This window comes from Chiloscyllium plagiosum, chromosome 32 (assembly GCF_004010195.1).
Source record: "Chiloscyllium plagiosum isolate BGI_BamShark_2017 chromosome 32, ASM401019v2, whole genome shotgun sequence".
Taxonomy (NCBI): domain Eukaryota; kingdom Metazoa; phylum Chordata; class Chondrichthyes; order Orectolobiformes; family Hemiscylliidae; genus Chiloscyllium; species Chiloscyllium plagiosum.
This window is the reverse complement of record NC_057741.1, coordinates 43312491-43330627: the sequence shown is the minus strand read 5'-3', so window position 1 is coordinate 43330627 and position 18137 is coordinate 43312491. Positions and strand designations below refer to the sequence as shown.

Below are 18137 nucleotides of genomic sequence, written 5' to 3'. Positions count from 1 at the left end.
AGAAGAAAGAGGGGAAGAAAGAGGAGAAGAAAGAGGAGAAGAAAGAGGAGAAGAAAGAGGAGAAGAAAGAGGAGAAGAAAGAGGAGAAGAAAGAGGAGAAGAAAGAGGAGAAGAAAGAGGAGAAGAAAGAGGAGAAGAAAGAGGAGAAGAAAGAGGAGAAGAAAGAGGAGAAGAAAGAGGAGAAGAAAGAGGAGAAGAAAGAGGAGAAGAAAGAGGAGAAGAAAGAGGAGAAGAAAGAGGAGAAGAAAGAGGAGAAGAAAGAGGAGAAGAAAGAGGAGAAGAAAGAGGAGAAGAAAGAGGAGAAGAAAGAGGAGAAGAAAGAGGAGAAGAAAGAGGAGAAGAAAGAGGAGAAGAAAGAGGAGAAGAAAGAGGAGAAGAAAGAGGAGAAGAAAGAGGAAGAGAAAGAGAAAGAGAAAGAGAAAAAGGGAAAGGGAAAGGGAAAGGGAAAGGGAAAAAGAGAAGAGAGGTGATCAGGGTGGGTGGGCATTGCCGGGGAGGTGATGTGAGGGTGGATATCATTTGGAAGGGAGGTCAGGGTGGATATTGCACGTAGGCAGAGCGGAGATGCTAATGTGAAATAGCTCTTACCTTATGCGTTGGCTTCTCGTTCTTCATGACCATTGAGATGGTCTTACTGAGGACTGCAGATTGTGCAGCTGAAGAAATAAATCAAGGTTTTTAAATCATGTTTAATGTACAGTGGAGATTAAACAGCAACTGCTCTCAGTAAATCTACCTCCCCCTGCCACTCACCCAATCTTTTTTGGTTCTTGCAGCTGCGGTCTATTTACATATCCTGATTCACTTTTTTTTATTGAAAAAGTTTGTTTTTACAACATTATAAAAATACAAAAAGGAGTATAACAATCTTATATTACAAGAACATTAATAAATTACCTACAACTCTACAGAACAAACCAAAAGTTTCCACAGGTGCAAAACTATCTTTCCACACTAAGATTCAATAAATGACTGCACTTAGCAAATTAGTTTAAATTAACCTAAATTGTACTAGATTAGCCTAAATTAGATTAGATCAAATTAGATAAGATCACGCTGGATCAATTTAGCTGAAATTATATTAAATTACATCCCTCAACACATCTCACCGGGGCTCCCATCCACTGGAACATCAGTACCTGTATTTATCAAGCTTCCTCCTTCCAGGGCCTCTGAACCGCCAAATCTTGCCTTCGCAACTATACATAGGCCCTGGTCAATATGGCTGACAGGTTGGTGTCTATATAATTTAAAAAGGGCTGCCAAGTCTTATAAAATAGTTCTGTATTCTGGTGCACCACATTCTTAAGATAATCTTGGGGAACGTGCTCCATCACTAGTGTGCACTATCCCATGAGAACTGGGGGTTTTCTGAGATCCAGTAAAATGTTTTTCCTTGCACAATACGCGAGAATGTTGAATAATCTCTTCCCGTGTTCATCACGTGAAGGCAGGTTCGGCAGTCCCAGAAGAAGGGTCACCAGATCTGCCCTAAGTTCAATTCCCAGGATCCCCTCCAATTCACTCGCTATGGCACCCCAGTAACTATGGATCATACGATATGACCACAGACAATGTGTAAGGGTGCCGGTGCTTGTTTTACGTTTAGGGAACCCTGGAGATGCTCCTTTCTTGAACTTTGCTAATCGCTCCAGGACCATGAGGGCCCTGTGCAGAATCTTCAATAGCATAGCTTGCGCTTTATTGCATATCGAAATTTTCTTCACATTCTCCCATATGTCCTCCAATGTTTCAAATGAAATTTCTTCCCCTAGTTCCTGACTCCATAGCATCTTGCCATATTCTCCAGGGCACCCTCTACCTGTAAATGACAGAGTGTACTGCACACCAGAGTGCACTCCTCTCCATGTTAGACTTGTAGGGCTGAGCCAAAAGTGTGGTCCTTCTCTGTATATAATCCCTAATCTGAAAATAACAGAAGAGATCCCTAGTAGATAGCCCATATTTGTAACTTACCTGGTCAAAAGACATCAGGACCTCTCCACCTCAAGTAAGTCTCCCAAACAGGAGATTCCCTTGACCTCCTATGCCTTAAAGCCAGAGCCCATTGACCTGGCCTAAATCCTGGGGCTCCAACTAAAAGGGAGTTGTGTGGATTTCCCTTGCCCTGCCACATCATTCTCCAAGCTTTGACTGAGTTAATGATGATCAGGCTTTTAGAATGACCAGCAACATTCCCCCCCCCCCCGCCACCGTAAATTAATTTTATACCCCAAGAAAGTACCGAATAATTCAATCTTTTGTGTCAGCCAACGTACAGACTTTTCTGGGTTAGCCAAAAGAGATCATCAGCGCAGAGAGTAATTTTGTGCTCTCCCATTCCTGCCTTAGCCACAGCTCCAAGAAGCTGACCAGACTCTCACCTTCTTCACATTCTGGGAGCCCGATTATCAGTAAGGTTTTCCTTCAACCTCTACTCTCAAGGTCGTTGATGTAGTCCGGCAGGGCCCGAACCTGGCCTTCCAGTGTTCGGATGCGCCCCTCTGAATTCTACACCACAATCTCCAATGCCACAGTCCTTTGTTCATCCACCTCAACGTGTCGATTCAGCGTTCGGATCTCCTGCTCATGATTTTGTAGCATGGCAGAGATCAGTTCCAATGCCGATTAGATTTTCTCTCAGAATTTTAAAAATTCTGAGATGAGATTTTGCTGCTCCAATAGGTCCAAAGGCGCCACCACAGGAGTCTGGTCCATGGCTGTGGGTGTGCCCAGCACTGTAGGGGAGTGCCCCGCTTGCTGAGATCCTCTCACTCCCTTTCCTTTACTCATCTTATTCCCAGAATGTTAAAATCAGAATTTAAAAGATTCTAGGCATTTTGTATTACTTTGTTTTATCAATTTTTCTTATGGATGACCGGGGCGGGTGTGGTGGTGGTGGTGAAAGCCCACCTTACTTGGGTTTTGGTGCAGAGTCCAACAGAGCGGACCTATCAGATCGCCGCCATCTTGGATCCCCCAGGCTCACTCTTAAATCTTTGTAGGTTCAAATTATTTCACTCTCGTAATGGTAAATTTCAACCTGATTCTATTTCCTTATGCTGAAAGGAGGTAAAAATTTCTTCAAACTCTGACAGGAGGGGGAGGCACCTTGAAACCAAACCTTTATCAATACCACTCTGCTTTGTTCAAAATGGAATATTGGAGAAAGGGCTAGACATGTGGAGGTGATGCAGGAACATGTCTCAAGATTACCTGGTTCATCAATGCCACTTGCCCATTCAACTCATTGCTTTACTGTGCAACCTGTCCTTGAACATCCAAGCAGAAGCAAGAGCTGTGTGTTAGGACTTTAACAAACCAGTATGTTCTGTTAGATTTCTCAGCATATGGTAAACTGAAAGATTTACAGTGAAAGAGTCACTAACATATGCACAGAAAACACGCTCTTAAATTACTTAACTCTCTTCCCCAGGTTAAAATCTATTAACATTCAACTTAATAAATTACTCTCTAACCAGAAACACACAGAAGGGAAAGCAGCAAAGTTCAGTGAGTCTCCGGATTTCGACCACAACTTAATCTGTCCGGGATCACACGATTATAAATCTGAATGAGCAGCCGATAGTTCAAACACTTCGGATACTTTTCCTGACCAATGCCTCTACAGTCACCGGCCCTCGTTACAGTTGTACTTTAAAAAAAAAATCAAACATCCAGACTGGTGTCGCTCACAAGGCATTTTATACTTGAATTTTATCGCAAAAGATATTAAATCCATAACCTACAGCAGATCCTGGGAAATTGTGACACAGCAAAGCTCATTGCATTGTCTGCAACTTGATACAGAGTGCAAAAACTAATCTCTGCTTTTTAACTATTCACTCAAAGTAGATTCTGAAGTCAGATATTGCAGAAGTTCCAGGCTGCTAGTATTTCTAGCATTTGTTAAAGAAAGCATGTTGAATCTGTACAATAACAGGAAACCTTTATCCTGTGAAGATGTGGAGGTGCTGGCGTTGGTGTTAGACTGGGGCCCCACCAGTTACCTGACAAAGGAGCAGCGCTCCGAAAGCTAGTACTGTACTTGTTAGACTATAACTGAGTGTTGTATGATTTTAACTTTGAGAAAGCGAGGACTGCAGATGCTGGAGATCAGAGTCAAAAAGTATGGTACTGAAAAAGCACAGCTGGTTAGGCAACATCCAAGGAGCAGGAGAGTCGACATTTCAAACATCAGGATGAAGAGATGCCCGACCGGCTGTGCTTTTCCAGCACCACACTTTTTGACTCTGATTTTTACCTTTACCCTGTGAAGACAGTAGTTTCTCAGCACAGTTTTAGTTTATTTCACAAACAGATTGAGAAGAATTACACATCAATTTAATCCTGCTCCGTGCTCCTAGGAGAATACCTAACTCACTCAGTAACCAGCAAGTGCACAACCTTTACACACACTCCCATTTCCTCCAGAACCCTTTGCAGTGACTGTCTCTCTCAGAGCCATTTCTTCCTTCCCTAGCTCTGTACAATTCCAGCACTTTGAGACATCGCACTGACAATCTGTCTCAAAGACCCTTCCTTTTTGAAGTGGCTCTCCACTCCATTGAGAATATCCCCCAATGCTAGTATGGATTCAACCTACCGACTGCTGCTGCAGTTTTTGATGTTGGCAGGTTGGTGCAGTCTCCAATACCAAACACATTAGAGTATCTCCTGTGTTGTAGATTATCTTTGTTTACATCAAGCCAGCCTCCTGCATCCGCTAATGGACTTTTTTGAATCACATCAGGAGGTGCCATTGGAGGAGTGACATGTAGCATCTCATACTGTGAACACAGCAGGAATAAAAGGTTACAGTCTCTGGGAAGACAGGAAATGTCTGTACAACAGGAGCATCATTCAAAGCAAATGGTCTAGTTATGGGCGGCACGGTGGCACAGTGGTTAGCACTGCTGCCTCACAGCGCCTGAGACCCGGGTTCAATTCCCGCCTCAGGCGACTGACTGTGTGGAGTTTGCACGTTCTCCCCGTGTCTGCGTGGGTTTCCTCCGGGTGCTCCGGTTTCCTCCCACAGTCCAAAAGATGTGCAGGGTCAGGTGAATTGGCCATGCTAAATTGCCCGTAGTGTTAGGTAAGGGGTAAATGTAGGGGTATGGGGTGGGTTTCGCTTCGGCGGGTCGGTGTGGACTTGTTGGGCCGAAGGGCCTGTTTCCACACTGTAATGTAATCTAAAAATCTAATCTAAACTGCTTTGCAAAGCTGCCCCCCAATTATGCCAAACCATAAGATCCCTCCCCCTGTCCTGTCAGTCTGGATGAGGGATATGGATAGGGTAAATAGACAAGGTCTTTTCCCTGGGCTGGGGGTGTCCAAAACTAGAGGGCATAGGTTTAGAGTGAGAGGGGAAAGATTTAAAAAGGCACCTGAGGCGCAACTTTACTGCGCAGAACGTGGTGCTTGTATGGAATGAGCTGCCAGAGGAAGTGGAGGAGGTTCGTACAATTGCAACATTTAAGAGGCATCTGGATGGACGAATAGCAAAGGTTTGGAGGGATATGGGCAAAATGCTGGTAAATGGGACTAGATTTATTTAGTCCATGCTGACCAGATGAGTCAGCATGGACTAGTCGGACTGAAGGGTCTGTTTCTATGCTGTATATCTTTATGGCTGAGTGAGGGAGCCTCAAAGTTGAGAAACTATACCAATATAAATGAAGTGTTTGCAACATTTTGGATGTCTACACACACACACACACACACACACACACACCCATTCAACCTGTGAAATAGTCAATATGGATCCCTCACTGTTTCATGCCCACAGCTTTCCATTAGGCAGAGCCCCTGGGTGAAGAGAACAGGTCAAGGGGAGTATCGGGTAAGAGAAGCATGCCAGAGATTAAATTATCAAAGCTAACCTGAAAAGTCTTGGTTTCCCCTGGATGGTCCAACTTTTCAAATACAGCTTCCTTCTTGTCTGTGCGAACTTCAATAAGATTCAATCTGTAATTCACTTCAATGTTCCTGGCCTTTACAATCTCCAGAAGAACATCAGCATATTTCTTCACTCCGAAGATCACTGGCAGTGAAGTATTGTAGATGATATTTGCTTTTGGCCGTTTCCCAAACTTAGGACCAGAAAAATAAAGAACTCAGCAGTGACAGAAAGTAATTGTAATATTTACTATCAATGCACAGCTGTAAAGAATTGTGTCCCTTTGAAAGGAATTAAACCTCGGGAGGACAGGAGCCCTGGTGCACACGACACCAATCTCCAGTTTCCAACAGGAAGATGTGCTTCATGTGAAGATAGCATTTACATTGAGCACTTTCTTTTGCTTACACCACCTGATTCAGATTGATAAAAGCAGGGGGCCAGTGAAACAGACATTGTGAACCTTACATCTCAGACTGCTTATTAATCACAAGCCTCAAGTTATCTACTTGCATCATCAAGATAGTACAAAATTCACCTAGCACTGAGCTTCCATAGTGACCCTTCTGGTCAAGCTCAGTCTTTCTGTTCTTACTCAAAATGGTGTCATTAAACATGAGAAAAGATTTGGAACATGTATGCTAAGTCAAATTTAGACAATCAAATGAGTTGGTTACCTTCCTGAAGTAGTGCTCAGACAGATACATGATCTTCTGTGGAGCCCCAGCACATTTAACAGGTGTGTTGGGAAAGGTGAAAATGGCATTTCCCTCACGAAAATCCTGTAAGGCTTTCCATGTTTTCTCAACAAAATTTACAGAGTAGTTCGAGCCAATTTTACCATCATTGAACCCCTCAGGAAGTCCCTTAATCTGAAAAATAAAATACAAAATAAATGTCCATTACAGGCACCCACACTGCTGTCTGACTGGAACAAGCCAGGTGAATGGATAGGGTTTGGGAGTAACTTGACTGAAATGATCATGCAGGGACTTTGTATTCCCTGAGTCACTTGTACACCCACAATGTACTACTTCTGCCATTAATCAGTGGAAGTCATTGTTTACACAAAGGGAATAGATTTCAGAGCAGGAAGGGGTTGGTCTCCAGTTATTGAACACTACCATTGCTAGAAATGTGCAAAGTTGTAGGAATTACTGTCTTTGAAGACATTGTTACCATATCTAACTTGCAGCAAATCTGATGGAAGAACAGTGGTAGTGTGGACAAATCTTATTCATGTGCTGATAGAGGAAAACTTTCTTTCTCAAGAGAAATTTCTATTCATAAAACAGATAGGAAACATTGCTGCCAATTTACTGTCCCATAAACAGCAATGAAACACATGATTTATTTGCTAATAGTCACCCAGATAAATGTTAGCCCAGGGGCTTGAGACGAATTCCCCAGCTTTTACTGTTATACACCCAAGGACACAGACAGGGCCTCAGTTCAACCAACTCCATCACCCCCAACAACACCCTCGGTCCTGACCCTCCAGCAGCACAGAGCAAAAACAGAGGATGCTGGAGAAATTCAGCAGGTCTCCCAACATCTGTGGAGAGAAAACTGAATTAACAGTTGAGCACAGTTATCCTTTGCAGAATAGTTCTGAAGTTAACTCAGTTTCTCTCTCCACGGATGCTGCTGGACCTGTTCAGTTTCTCCAGCAATTTCCATTTTTGCTTTAGATTTCCTACATCTGTTCTTCATTTCATTTTAGTGGATGCTTGAGGATATGGTACCAATCCAGCGGGGCTGCTTTGTCCTGGATGGTGTCAAGCTTCTCGAGTGTTGTTAGAGATGCACCCATCTCGGGCAGGTGGGGAGTAATCCATCACACTCCTGACTTGTGCCTTGTAGATGGTGGACAGGAAAGGGGTTGGCAGGAAAGAGAAGAGACAAGTTACTTGCTGCAGGATACCTACCTCTGACCTACTCTGGCACAGCACTTGGCACAGCTTCTGGAAGCTGAGGCTGGGATTGAGACACTTCGTATCTTTCCTCAGTCAGGTGACAGTGAATTGAATAATTGTAATCCACAAGCAATACATTTAACAGTCTTCTGGCACATGGTTAAACACTGAACAGGAAACACATTCAAATCTGTCAAATGCATATCTGTCAAAACTTCCTAGGGATGTGCTTTCCTCGGATAAAATCTGTGTATGTTGGGATGATCTGTTGGTCACTCCTACTCCTTGTTTATTCTGACAGCTGCTGAGCTGACCTTGCCCACAGACAGAACCTCAGCAGTCAAAACGTACAAGTGCTTGAATGTAACAATTCAGTCTCATATGTAACAACAGATTGGAGCAACTTCACAAAGTTGCAACGCTATTCAGCCAATGGCCAATCAACAAAAAAAATCTCTCAAATCAAAAAATGCCATGGAAGGAATAGCCAATAAAATGGTTTATATCATCTCAGACATAATCAGTGATAGAACAACATGGGAGAAATGGTAAACTTCCTAAAATGGGGGGAACAGAGGGGTACATGGAGAACACTGCCTATGTACATGAGACTGCACAGTGATATGAGCAACAACTTCTGACAGCCAAACAGAAACTGGTTATTGCTAATAGCAAACTGTTACAATTTGTTAATAGACGTGGCACAGACTTCACTAACTTACTGTACAAAGTGACAGGTTAAAATGTGCAATCAGAAATATTGAGCTTTGAACAAATAATCATTAGTGAAGACCACCTTGAGAAATTAAACATTTACAAGATTGACGTCTCAGCTTCCAAAAAGACAATTAAATGTTGTTCCTCCAACACCCCTCCCCTCACACCCCTCTCCCAACTCCACAATGTCCAGGAACTGGTAAAAGGGATGTCTTTTTAATAAAATGGTCATAGAACATTGGGGTACTGGGCTAATGGTCGGATACTTGGTAGTGTGGATGAGCAGAGGGATCTTGGTGTCCATGTACACAGATCTCTGAAAGTTGCCACCCAGGTAAATAGTGCGGTGAAGAAGGCATATGGCGTACTGGCTTTTATTGGTAGAGGAATTGAGTTCCGGAGTACTGAGGTAATCTTGCAGTTGTATAAGACTCTGGTGCGGCCACATCTGGAGTATTGTGTGCAGTTTTGGTCGCCATACTATAGGAAGGATGTGGAGGCACTGGAACGGGTGCAGAGGAGGTTTACCAGGATGTTGCCTGGTATGGTAGGAAGATCGTATGAGGAAAGACTGAGGCACTTGGGGTTGTTTTCATTGGAGAAAAGAAGGTTTAGGGGTGACTTGATAGAGGTGTACAAGATGATTAGGGGTTTAGATAGGGTCGACAGTGAGAATCTTTTTCCACGTATGGAGTCAGCTATTACAAGGGGGCATAGCTTTAAATTAAGGGGGGGTAGGTATAGGACAGATGTTAGGGGTAGATTCTTTACTCAGCGAGTCGTGAGTTCATGGAATGCCCTGCCAGTAGCAGTGGTGGACTCTCCTTCATTATGGGCATTTAAACGTGCATTGGATAGGCATATGGAGGATAGTGGGCTAGTGTAGGTTAGGTGGGCTTGGATCGGCGCAACATCGAGGGCCAAAGGGCCTGTACTGCGCTGTATTCTTCTTCTATGTAACATTACAGTGCCGTACAGGCCCTTCGGCCCTCGATGTTGCACCGCCCTGTCATACTGATCTGAAGCCCATCCCACCTACACTATTCCATGTACGTCCATATGTCTGTCCAATGACAACTTAAATGCACTTAAACTTAACAAATCTACTACCGTTGCAGGCAAAGCATTCCATACCCTTAGCATTCATCAGTTGAGGAACAGAATGTGACAGGAACTGGGACACTGCTTGGTCAGCAATAGAAATGTAATCAATGATTTAATAAAAGCCCAAGTTAGAAACTCAAATATAAACTCTGAAAATACATTCTTGTGGGAACTCACCCCACCAAATCTGGAGAAAACAGTATAAAAAATACCTTTTCATATTCTAGCTGCAATCCCAAAGCAATAATCAAGTATTTGTAGGAGACCTAAAATAAAATTGAAAGAAATATAATGTATTAATAAATTGAACCATCCCAATTCTGACAGTGAGAAAGTTTGCACGCCACCAGGTCCTACCCGAGAGCCAGCTGACCCACAGACCGAACCCAGTGTTTCTCACCTGTGTGCCATCGTCATTACGGACAAGACTTTTGTCTGGATCAAATTCCCGAACACTGGACTTGATCCACGTGACTCCTGATGGGATAACACTGGCTGTTGATCTCCCTGATTTGTTCAGTGGTTTAGCTCCAGCACCCACCAGAGTCCACATGGGCTGATAGTAATGTTTCTGGAAGATACAGCCAACAAAGAAGATTGAAAATATAAAAGAATAAAGGAAGTGCTTCCTCCCTTTGATGCCATTGGCACAGACTTCCCCTAATGACCAATCCTGACAGTAATGAAACACCGAGGTGGGAGGAGGTTTGGAAAGTATGATAATTTCTGTCATTTTCAATATATTATAAATATTGAATATTGAAATGAAGTTGCCATACTGTGCATAAAGAGTGTGAAGCAGTCAGAGATTCTGAAAGTGAAGCCCGGCCTTTGCAGCAACAAGATTCAGGTCTAATGACCCTCCCTAGACACTTCTCTCAAAGACATTATTGGAACAAAGTCGCTCTGCTCATAGCTGCCAAACAATGAAGTCATTATGCCAATGTTTGCAAAGCTCCATTCTAAAATTTATAGTAAAGGGTGAGCCACTTGGTTCATTAAGTTCTAAAGACAGCAGTCAAATCTGTCCTATAACCTTCCACAAAACTGACTGTATGTAATCAACCCAGGGTTCTATTGTATGACAACTGCTCCCAAAGTCATAAAAGCAACTTTATGAACAGGGCTTGGAATACAAGAGTAGCCTTGCTGAATTAGCACAAATGACCAGACTATAGTTACTGAAAGCACATGGAGACCGTTGAGAGCAGTCAAGATATTCACCAGGATAGAGCTAGAAAGGAACCCAAAAGGGATGAAAAATTGGAGAGATGCAAAAGAAATGAATGTTTAAAGGAGAGACGACTGGTGAGGAGTTATTAGAGGGAGGAATAGAGTGGGATTTGGTAGCTGCAGACAGCCGTGGCTGCTGGGGGCAACGATTAAAGTGTTGTAGGTAATGCTCAAGTGTCCAACTTTGAGGGACTAAGTTTGCGGGGAAAAGAAGGGACACAGCTTGAGGGTAGGAGGGGGTCCAGATGAGAGCTCAAGCTAACAAAGGAAGAGGCACAGGTAGACAGGAGTCGATGTAAGGAAGGCAGTTTGGGATAAATTATAGGTCACAGAGATTTTGTTAAGTACCATGTTTACCGTGGGTCAAAAAAAATGGGGAACTGGCCAGGGGATCCTGGGAATATAAAATAAGGCTGCAAGTCAAAAGCTTTGGCTGGGGTATTCAGCAGCAGTTGAACTGAAACAGTGACAGAGATGGGTGACATTGTGGAGGTGGAAATACGTGGTCTTTGGATGGAGAGTTTCTATAGTCAGAAACTCAGCTCAGGGTCAAACAGGGGACAAATTACAGAGGAAGAGCCTGATTCAGCCTCAGACACAGAGTTAGGGACAGATGTTGTGGTGGGTACGAAAAACAACAGACTCTGCTTTGCAGAATGTTACAGTGGGGGAAAACTGAAACTCAACTAGTACTGGATATGGAACAAATAGAGGCAGCAAATGGCCAAGGTAGGGAGATAGAGAGTTGACAGAATCTTGCCAAAAAGATTCTTTGGTGACAATAGAGGTAACACAGCGCAGGTGATACGAGAGATATTATGAATGGAGGGTGACTGGCTTTGATTAAATATAGACAAATGTTAGGAGGTGAGGGCAGTTGCACTGACCAGACAAAGGATGAGAGACATTGCAACATGATGGTTATAGTCAATGGTGCCAACATTAAGAAATATTTGTTTCTACTGAAGCCAATTGGATCAGGATGTTTCGTAAAAAGTAGTAGCCAACACAGAAACTGCTGAAATGAATCAGGGTGATAAGCAAGTCTGCTGATGCCCCACAGGATTCTCTCCTCCTTCACTAACACTGATGTGGCGAGCAGTGAACAGCACTGCCAGGCAACCAGAAATATCTCATCACCGGGCCTGGAGTTGGTTAATTTGGGTGGGGGGTAGGGGTTTAGCTGTTGAGCTGAAGGGGATGAAGGGCAGCTTGTAAAGGGGCTCTTGTGGCACACTGGTAGTGTCTTTGCCTCTGGACCAGAAGGTCAAAGTTCAAGTCCCACCTGCTCCAGAAATTTGTAATAACATCTGAACAGGTTGATTTTAAAAAAATACATGAAGGATGGATGAGGGTTTATGGTTTTAAAGCAAAGTCTCTCCATTTGTCTATAATTTCCTACAGCACCAGATTCAGTTTTGTGCTCATTTAACTCTGACCTCTTGAGCATTCCCAATTTTTAAATCAGCACCATCAGTAGGTGGCTCTCGAGTTCTCGCTTTTTCTCTGCACTTCCCCAGCTCCCTAACTTCACTCATCCTTCAAGGTATTGCGCTCTCCGGTAAGGGAAATTAAGGTTTTACCTCATTTGGTTCAATTATGGCAACATTTCCAGGTCCCACTTTTCTCTTCAGCCGAGCACTCATGGTAATTCCTCCTGTTCCACCTCCTACCACTAATACATCAAAGTGACTTTGGGACGCACCATTTGGTGAAAGAGAGAATTTCCTGACTCCAGTACTGAAAGCCTGCAGCCCAGATCTGTACAGCTTCGAGTGAACTTGAAGAGCCGTCATCTTGATGCAGTAAGACTCTGCAATCAAAGAACTGATTAAAAATGCCGTAAAACTCTGTTAGAGAACTCATTTGTTAAAACTCTCCATTCATAAAGAGCCACCTCTCCCACTGACATTGCATAACCCACTGATCAGGGCTTGATGCAACCCATTAAACCTCCCAAGGAGAGATAACACAAATGATTAACAAACCTTCAAACAAAGATAATCAAGTGATAAACGAAAGACAAAAGATAACCAATCTAACATCGCCCTGTTACGTTCCATACATGACACATCTCAGATCCTAACTATGTTTGGATATCATAGCACAGTACAACTTCTCAGTACTTGACTCTTCTAAAAGAATGACCTTTCTACTCTTTTTCCTCCCTTTGTCTTTCTCTTCTGACAAATAACAGGAGTCATTTGCTAGTCCTAGCCAGAACTTCTATCCATGAGGAATATTACCAGAAATTCCACATGCAACAGGAAACTGAACCACAGAAATTGGTGAGGAAGGCAAACCGTGATTTATTTTCAAGACAAAAACACAAATTCTATTACTTCATCACCAGTATAACATAGCATTTATCTTGTGTTTTGGGGGACTATAAAATTAAATGAAAATATTACTGCTATATAGCTAAAAAAGCAGGTGCTTTTGCAAATTAAAAATGGAATGTTACAGTTTGCTGAGCTGTGCAATGCAAAGTTGTTTATTTTGGAACCAGTAAGAGGCAGAATAAAACTGAGCAACACAATTTTTCAAGTCAAGGAAATTCTGCCTAACAACTGCTTGGTGCAGCTGGAGACTGTTAAAAGCTGTAAATGCCAGGGCAGCTGTCAGAGATATACAGCCCACTGAAACAGGCCCTTTAGCCCAACTCATCCATACCAACCAGGTTTCCTAAATTGATCAAGTCAATTGGGCTTGTGTTTGGCCCATATCTATCTAAACCCTTCCTATCTATGTACCTATCCAAACGTCTTTTAAATGTTGCAATTATACCCACCTCTACCATTTTCTTTGTCAGCTAATTCCATGTACATACCACTGTCTGTGTGGAAACAAAACTGCCCCCACGTCCCTCTTAAATCTTTCCCCTCTCACCTTAAACCTATGCCATTTTTAACTTTGCACTCCCCTACCCTGGGGTAAAAATCTTGGCTATTTACCTCATCTATGCCCCTCATGATTATTCTTCACCATATCTGTGAGGTCAATTTCAAGGAACCCTAGATCTCTGTTTGACAACACTCAATTGTACATGAGTTTTGAAGGGATATAGTTTAAGCTACATAGTAGTTGATTAGAAGTGCTTTCTTCTCTCTGTTATTTATTAAAGTTAAATGTGCTACAATAAAGGCATTTATTTTACTCTACTGATGAAACCCGGTGTGAATTGATTTTGTCCAGAGCAGTAGTCAATCAGGAAAATTGGTTAGTTTGGTGTCTCATGGGGATGTTGTAAAACTTGTGAAAGCTGCGAGAACAAAAGAGCTCAATTATCAGCCCTACCTTCCCAGTTCATGACACCAAATTGGGGAGGTCAGGACAACATACAGAGCAAGAGAATAGCATTTTCAAATAGCTGGGGAGAGGGCACAGGGACAATGGGCCAAATGGCCTCCTGCTGTTGCTGTGTCATTGTATGATTAACTCAGCAGGTGCACTTACCTGATTATGAAGAGTCAGCTCCAGCATTTACAAATCCACCTTCCTTCAGGTCACTGATATTCATCAGCAAAATGACCAGCAACTAGTTAATAGGAATATTCATTCTTACACAATTCAGAGGAAAGAATTTGGAAGAGTTTTGCAAATGCCCAAGAACTGGTTCTGAGATTCTCCAGGATATTTAGTGAATGTCTGGTGAAAATGGTCACAATGATCTGCTTCATCTAACCTCAGTAATGGCACCAGTACCCCATGAATTGAAAACTCTTTCCCTACGTCTATTTTTGAATCACATATTCAGCTCTCTGATCTTAGTTACCCAATGCCTTTTTTTGTGGATCAGGTATCAATCCAGAGATTACCACCTTAACGTTTAAGCTTCCTAAAATAAAAATTAGCCTCTTGCTGCTTCTGCTTAGGTCCAACTAGTTTCAGCTTCCATCATAAGGTCAGAAGTGGGCATATTCTCTGATGATTGGACAATGTTCAGCACCATTCACGACTCCTCAGCCACTGAAGCAGTCCATGTTCAAATGCAACAAGCTCTGGACAATATCCAAGTTTAGGTTAAAAAGTGGCAATGAATATTCACAACTCAAACACCAAATACTGACCATTTCCAAAAAGACAGAATCCAATCATCGCCACTCACGTTCAATGATTTTAAAATCACTGAATAGCTCACCATTAACATCCTGGGGTTTCCATTGATGAGAAACTCAACTGAACCAACCATGTAAAATGCTGTGGTTATAAAGAGCAGGTCCGAGGCGAGGAATATGCTGGGGAATTCACCTCCTGACTTCCCAAAGACTGCCCACGATCTACAACACACAAGTCAGGAGCATGAAGGAATATTCCTCACTTGCCGTGGATGGGTGCAGCTCTGACAGCACAAGCAACTTGACACCATCCAGCACAAACAACCTTGCTTGATGGGCACCACATCCGCTCCCTCCACCACCCACACTCAGTGGTAGCAATATGTTCAACATGCACTGCAGAAATACACCAAAGATCCTTCAATAGCACCTTCCAAACATGTGACCACTATGATCTTGAAGGCAAAGGCAACAGATACACAAGAATACCACCACCTGCAAATTTCCATCCAAACAATTAAAGTATTAATCCAATTCCTTTTAAAAGGTTTTTCCTGAACCAGCTTCCCCACACTTTCAGGCAGCACATTCCAGATTATAATTTCATAGAATACCTACAGTGTGGAAAGAGGCCATTCAGCCCATTGAGTGTGCACTGACTCTCCGAAAAGCAACCCATCCATACTCAGCCCCCAACCCTATCCCTGTAACCCTGCATTTCCCATGACTAATCTACTAAGTCTGCACTTCCCTGGACACTATGAGAATTTAACATGGCCAATCCACCCTAACCTGCACATCTTTGGTTTTGGGGGGGGGGGGGGGAATGTGGAGCACCCGGAGGAAATCCACGCAGACACGGGGAGAATGTGCAAACTCCACACAGATAGTCACCTGATAGTGGAATCAAACCTGGGTCCGTGGCACTGAAGCAGCTAACCATTGAGTCTCCGTGCCTACTTACATGAAAATAAACTTCTCATTTCAAATCTGGCTGTTAATTTCCAAAAATCTCTGACCCTTATATCATTAGAACAATTTCTACCCTACTTATTTCCTTGGTTAAAAAAGACCTTCATAATTCTGAACACTTCTGTGAAATTCACCTTCCCTGCTCTAAGCAGAAGAATCCCAGCTTCTCAAGTCTCCTCATTGAGTTGAAGTTCTTCATCCCGAGGACAATTTCTGTAAATTGCATCAGCAGCTTCTCAAAGCTCATGACATACCTTCGACTGTGATAACCAGGGAGGAACAGAATACTCCAGGTGAGTATGACTTGTGTTTATAAAGGCTTAGCAAACTTTCTTGTTGTCATAGCTGAAAATGTGTTGCTGGAACAGTGCAGGTCAGGCAGCATCCAGGGAACAGGAGAATCGACATTTCGGGCATAAGCCCTTCTTCAGGCTTATGCCCGAAACGTAGATTCTCCTGTTCCTTGGATGCTGCCTGACCTGCACTGTTCCAGCAACACATTTTCAGCTCTGATCTCCAGCATCTGCAGACCTCACTTTCTCCTTTCTTATTGTCATACTCTGTCTTTTTATTAACATGGAATCACTGGTTTTAACAGCATTCCCCGATAGACCTTTGCCCAAGACACTCACTTTGAACTGTGCCAATGAGCTGACACTCCTCTCCTCAATCCTGTCAAGATGCATCACTTCCAACAAATCACCCGAACACTCCAATTAGGCTGTTGGCTAATCACTTCCTCAGGCAAAACAAAGTTCATTTGAAGCACTGAATACACTTTCATAGAGTCGTAGAGATGTACAGCATGGAAACAGACCCTTCGTTTCAACTTGTCCATGTCAACCAGATTTCCTAACTTAATCTAGTCCCATTTGCTAGCACTTCGCCCATATCCCTCTAAACCCTTCATACTAATGTACCCAGCTAGTTGTCTTTTAAATGTTGTAGTTGTACCAGCCTCTACCACTTCTTCTGGCAGCTCATTCCATACCCGTACCATCCTCTGTGAAAAAGTTACCCCTTAGGTCCCTTTTATATCTTGCCCCTCTCACCCTGAACCTCTGCCCTCTAGTTCTGGACTTCCCCAACCCAGGGAAAAGACCATGTCTGTCTATCTTATTCATGCCTCTCATGATTTGATAAACCTTTATGAGGTCACCCTTCAGCCTCCAATGCTCCAGGGAAAACAGCCCTAGCCTATTCAATCTCTCCCTATAGCTCAAATCCTCCAACCCTGGCAACATCCTTGTAAATCTTTGCTGAACCCTCTCAAGTTTCACAACATCCTTCAATAGGAAGACCACCAGAATTACACGCGATATTTCAAAAGTGGCCTAACTATTGTCCTGCACAGCCACATGACCTATACTCAATGCTCTGACCAATAAAGAAGCACATCAAACGTCGTCTTCACTATCCTCATTCCCTGCGACTCTACTTTCAAGGAGCTATGAACCTGCACTCCAAGGTCTTTTTTTTTATTTCAAAAATATACTTTATTCATATATATTTAATCTATACAATTGGACATGTCATCATTCTGTAAACATTCCATTTCTTTGCGTATCGAAACAGAGTGATCATTTCTATTCACAGGTTGGTGCGATTACACTGAGCTGAGGCGCCAGCAGAGCCCAAATGACTGCGAGGGGCCCCTGTTCTTCTTAGGCAGGCAGATGTTAGACGGTGGTCTTTCCCAACCGCGCCTTGGCGGCAGCTGCCCCAAGCTTCAGCGCGTCCCTCAACACGTAGTCCTGGACCTTGGAATGTGCCAGTCTGCAACACTCAGTCGGGGTCAACTCCTTCAGCTGGAAGATCAACAGGTTTCGGACCACCCAGAGAGCGTCCTTCACCGAGTTGATGATCCTCCAGGCACAGTTGATGTTCGTCTCTGTGTGCGTCCCAGGGAACAGGCTGTAGAGCACCACTGCTCTACAAACACCACTGCATTCCTCTCCAGACTTCCTCTGCATAGGCACATTCCAGAAGGAGGTGTGTGACAGTCTCGTCCCCCCCACAGCCGCTTCAAGGGCAGCTTGCGGTGCGGCAGAGAGTCCGGGCATGCATAAATGATCTCACAGGCAGAGCCCTTCTCACCACCAGCCAAGCCATGTCTTGGTGCTTGTTGGAAAGTTCTGGCGATGAGGCATTCTGCCAAATGACTTTGACAGTCTGCTCAGGGAACCGCTCGATAGGATCCGCCCTCTCCTTTTCCCGAAGGGTCTCAAGGACACTACG

The 18137-nt window shown here is 43.4% G+C and overlaps 2 protein-coding genes across 3 annotated transcripts in view; both read right to left on the bottom strand.

Annotated features, from left to right (window-relative positions):
• spata5l1 (spermatogenesis associated 5-like 1) overlaps positions 1–18137 on the bottom strand; it is a 121185-nt gene that overhangs the window by 72208 nt on the left and 30840 nt on the right. The gene's annotated exons all lie outside the window — the stretch shown is intronic.
• sqor (sulfide quinone oxidoreductase) overlaps positions 1–18137 on the bottom strand; it is a 46565-nt gene that overhangs the window by 8401 nt on the left and 20027 nt on the right. The window contains exons 1-9 of one of the 2 annotated variants that reach the window (XM_043674561.1): positions 17510–17517; positions 17059–17066; positions 12453–12682; positions 10037–10207; positions 9849–9902; positions 6577–6771; positions 5883–6092; positions 4607–4790; positions 589–656 (exon numbers count right to left, since the gene is read on the bottom strand). In XM_043674561.1, coding sequence (XP_043530496.1) covers positions 589–656; positions 4607–4790; positions 5883–6092; positions 6577–6771; positions 9849–9902; positions 10037–10207; positions 12453–12665 — 1095 coding nt within the window. In that variant the 5' untranslated portion in view covers positions 12666–12682; positions 17059–17066; positions 17510–17517. Of the gene's footprint in view, positions 1–588; positions 657–4606; positions 4791–5882; positions 6093–6576; positions 6772–9848; positions 9903–10036; positions 10208–12452; positions 12683–17058; positions 17067–17509; positions 17518–18137 lie in introns of those variants that run through there. The other variant, XM_043674560.1, reaches the window with a different exon arrangement.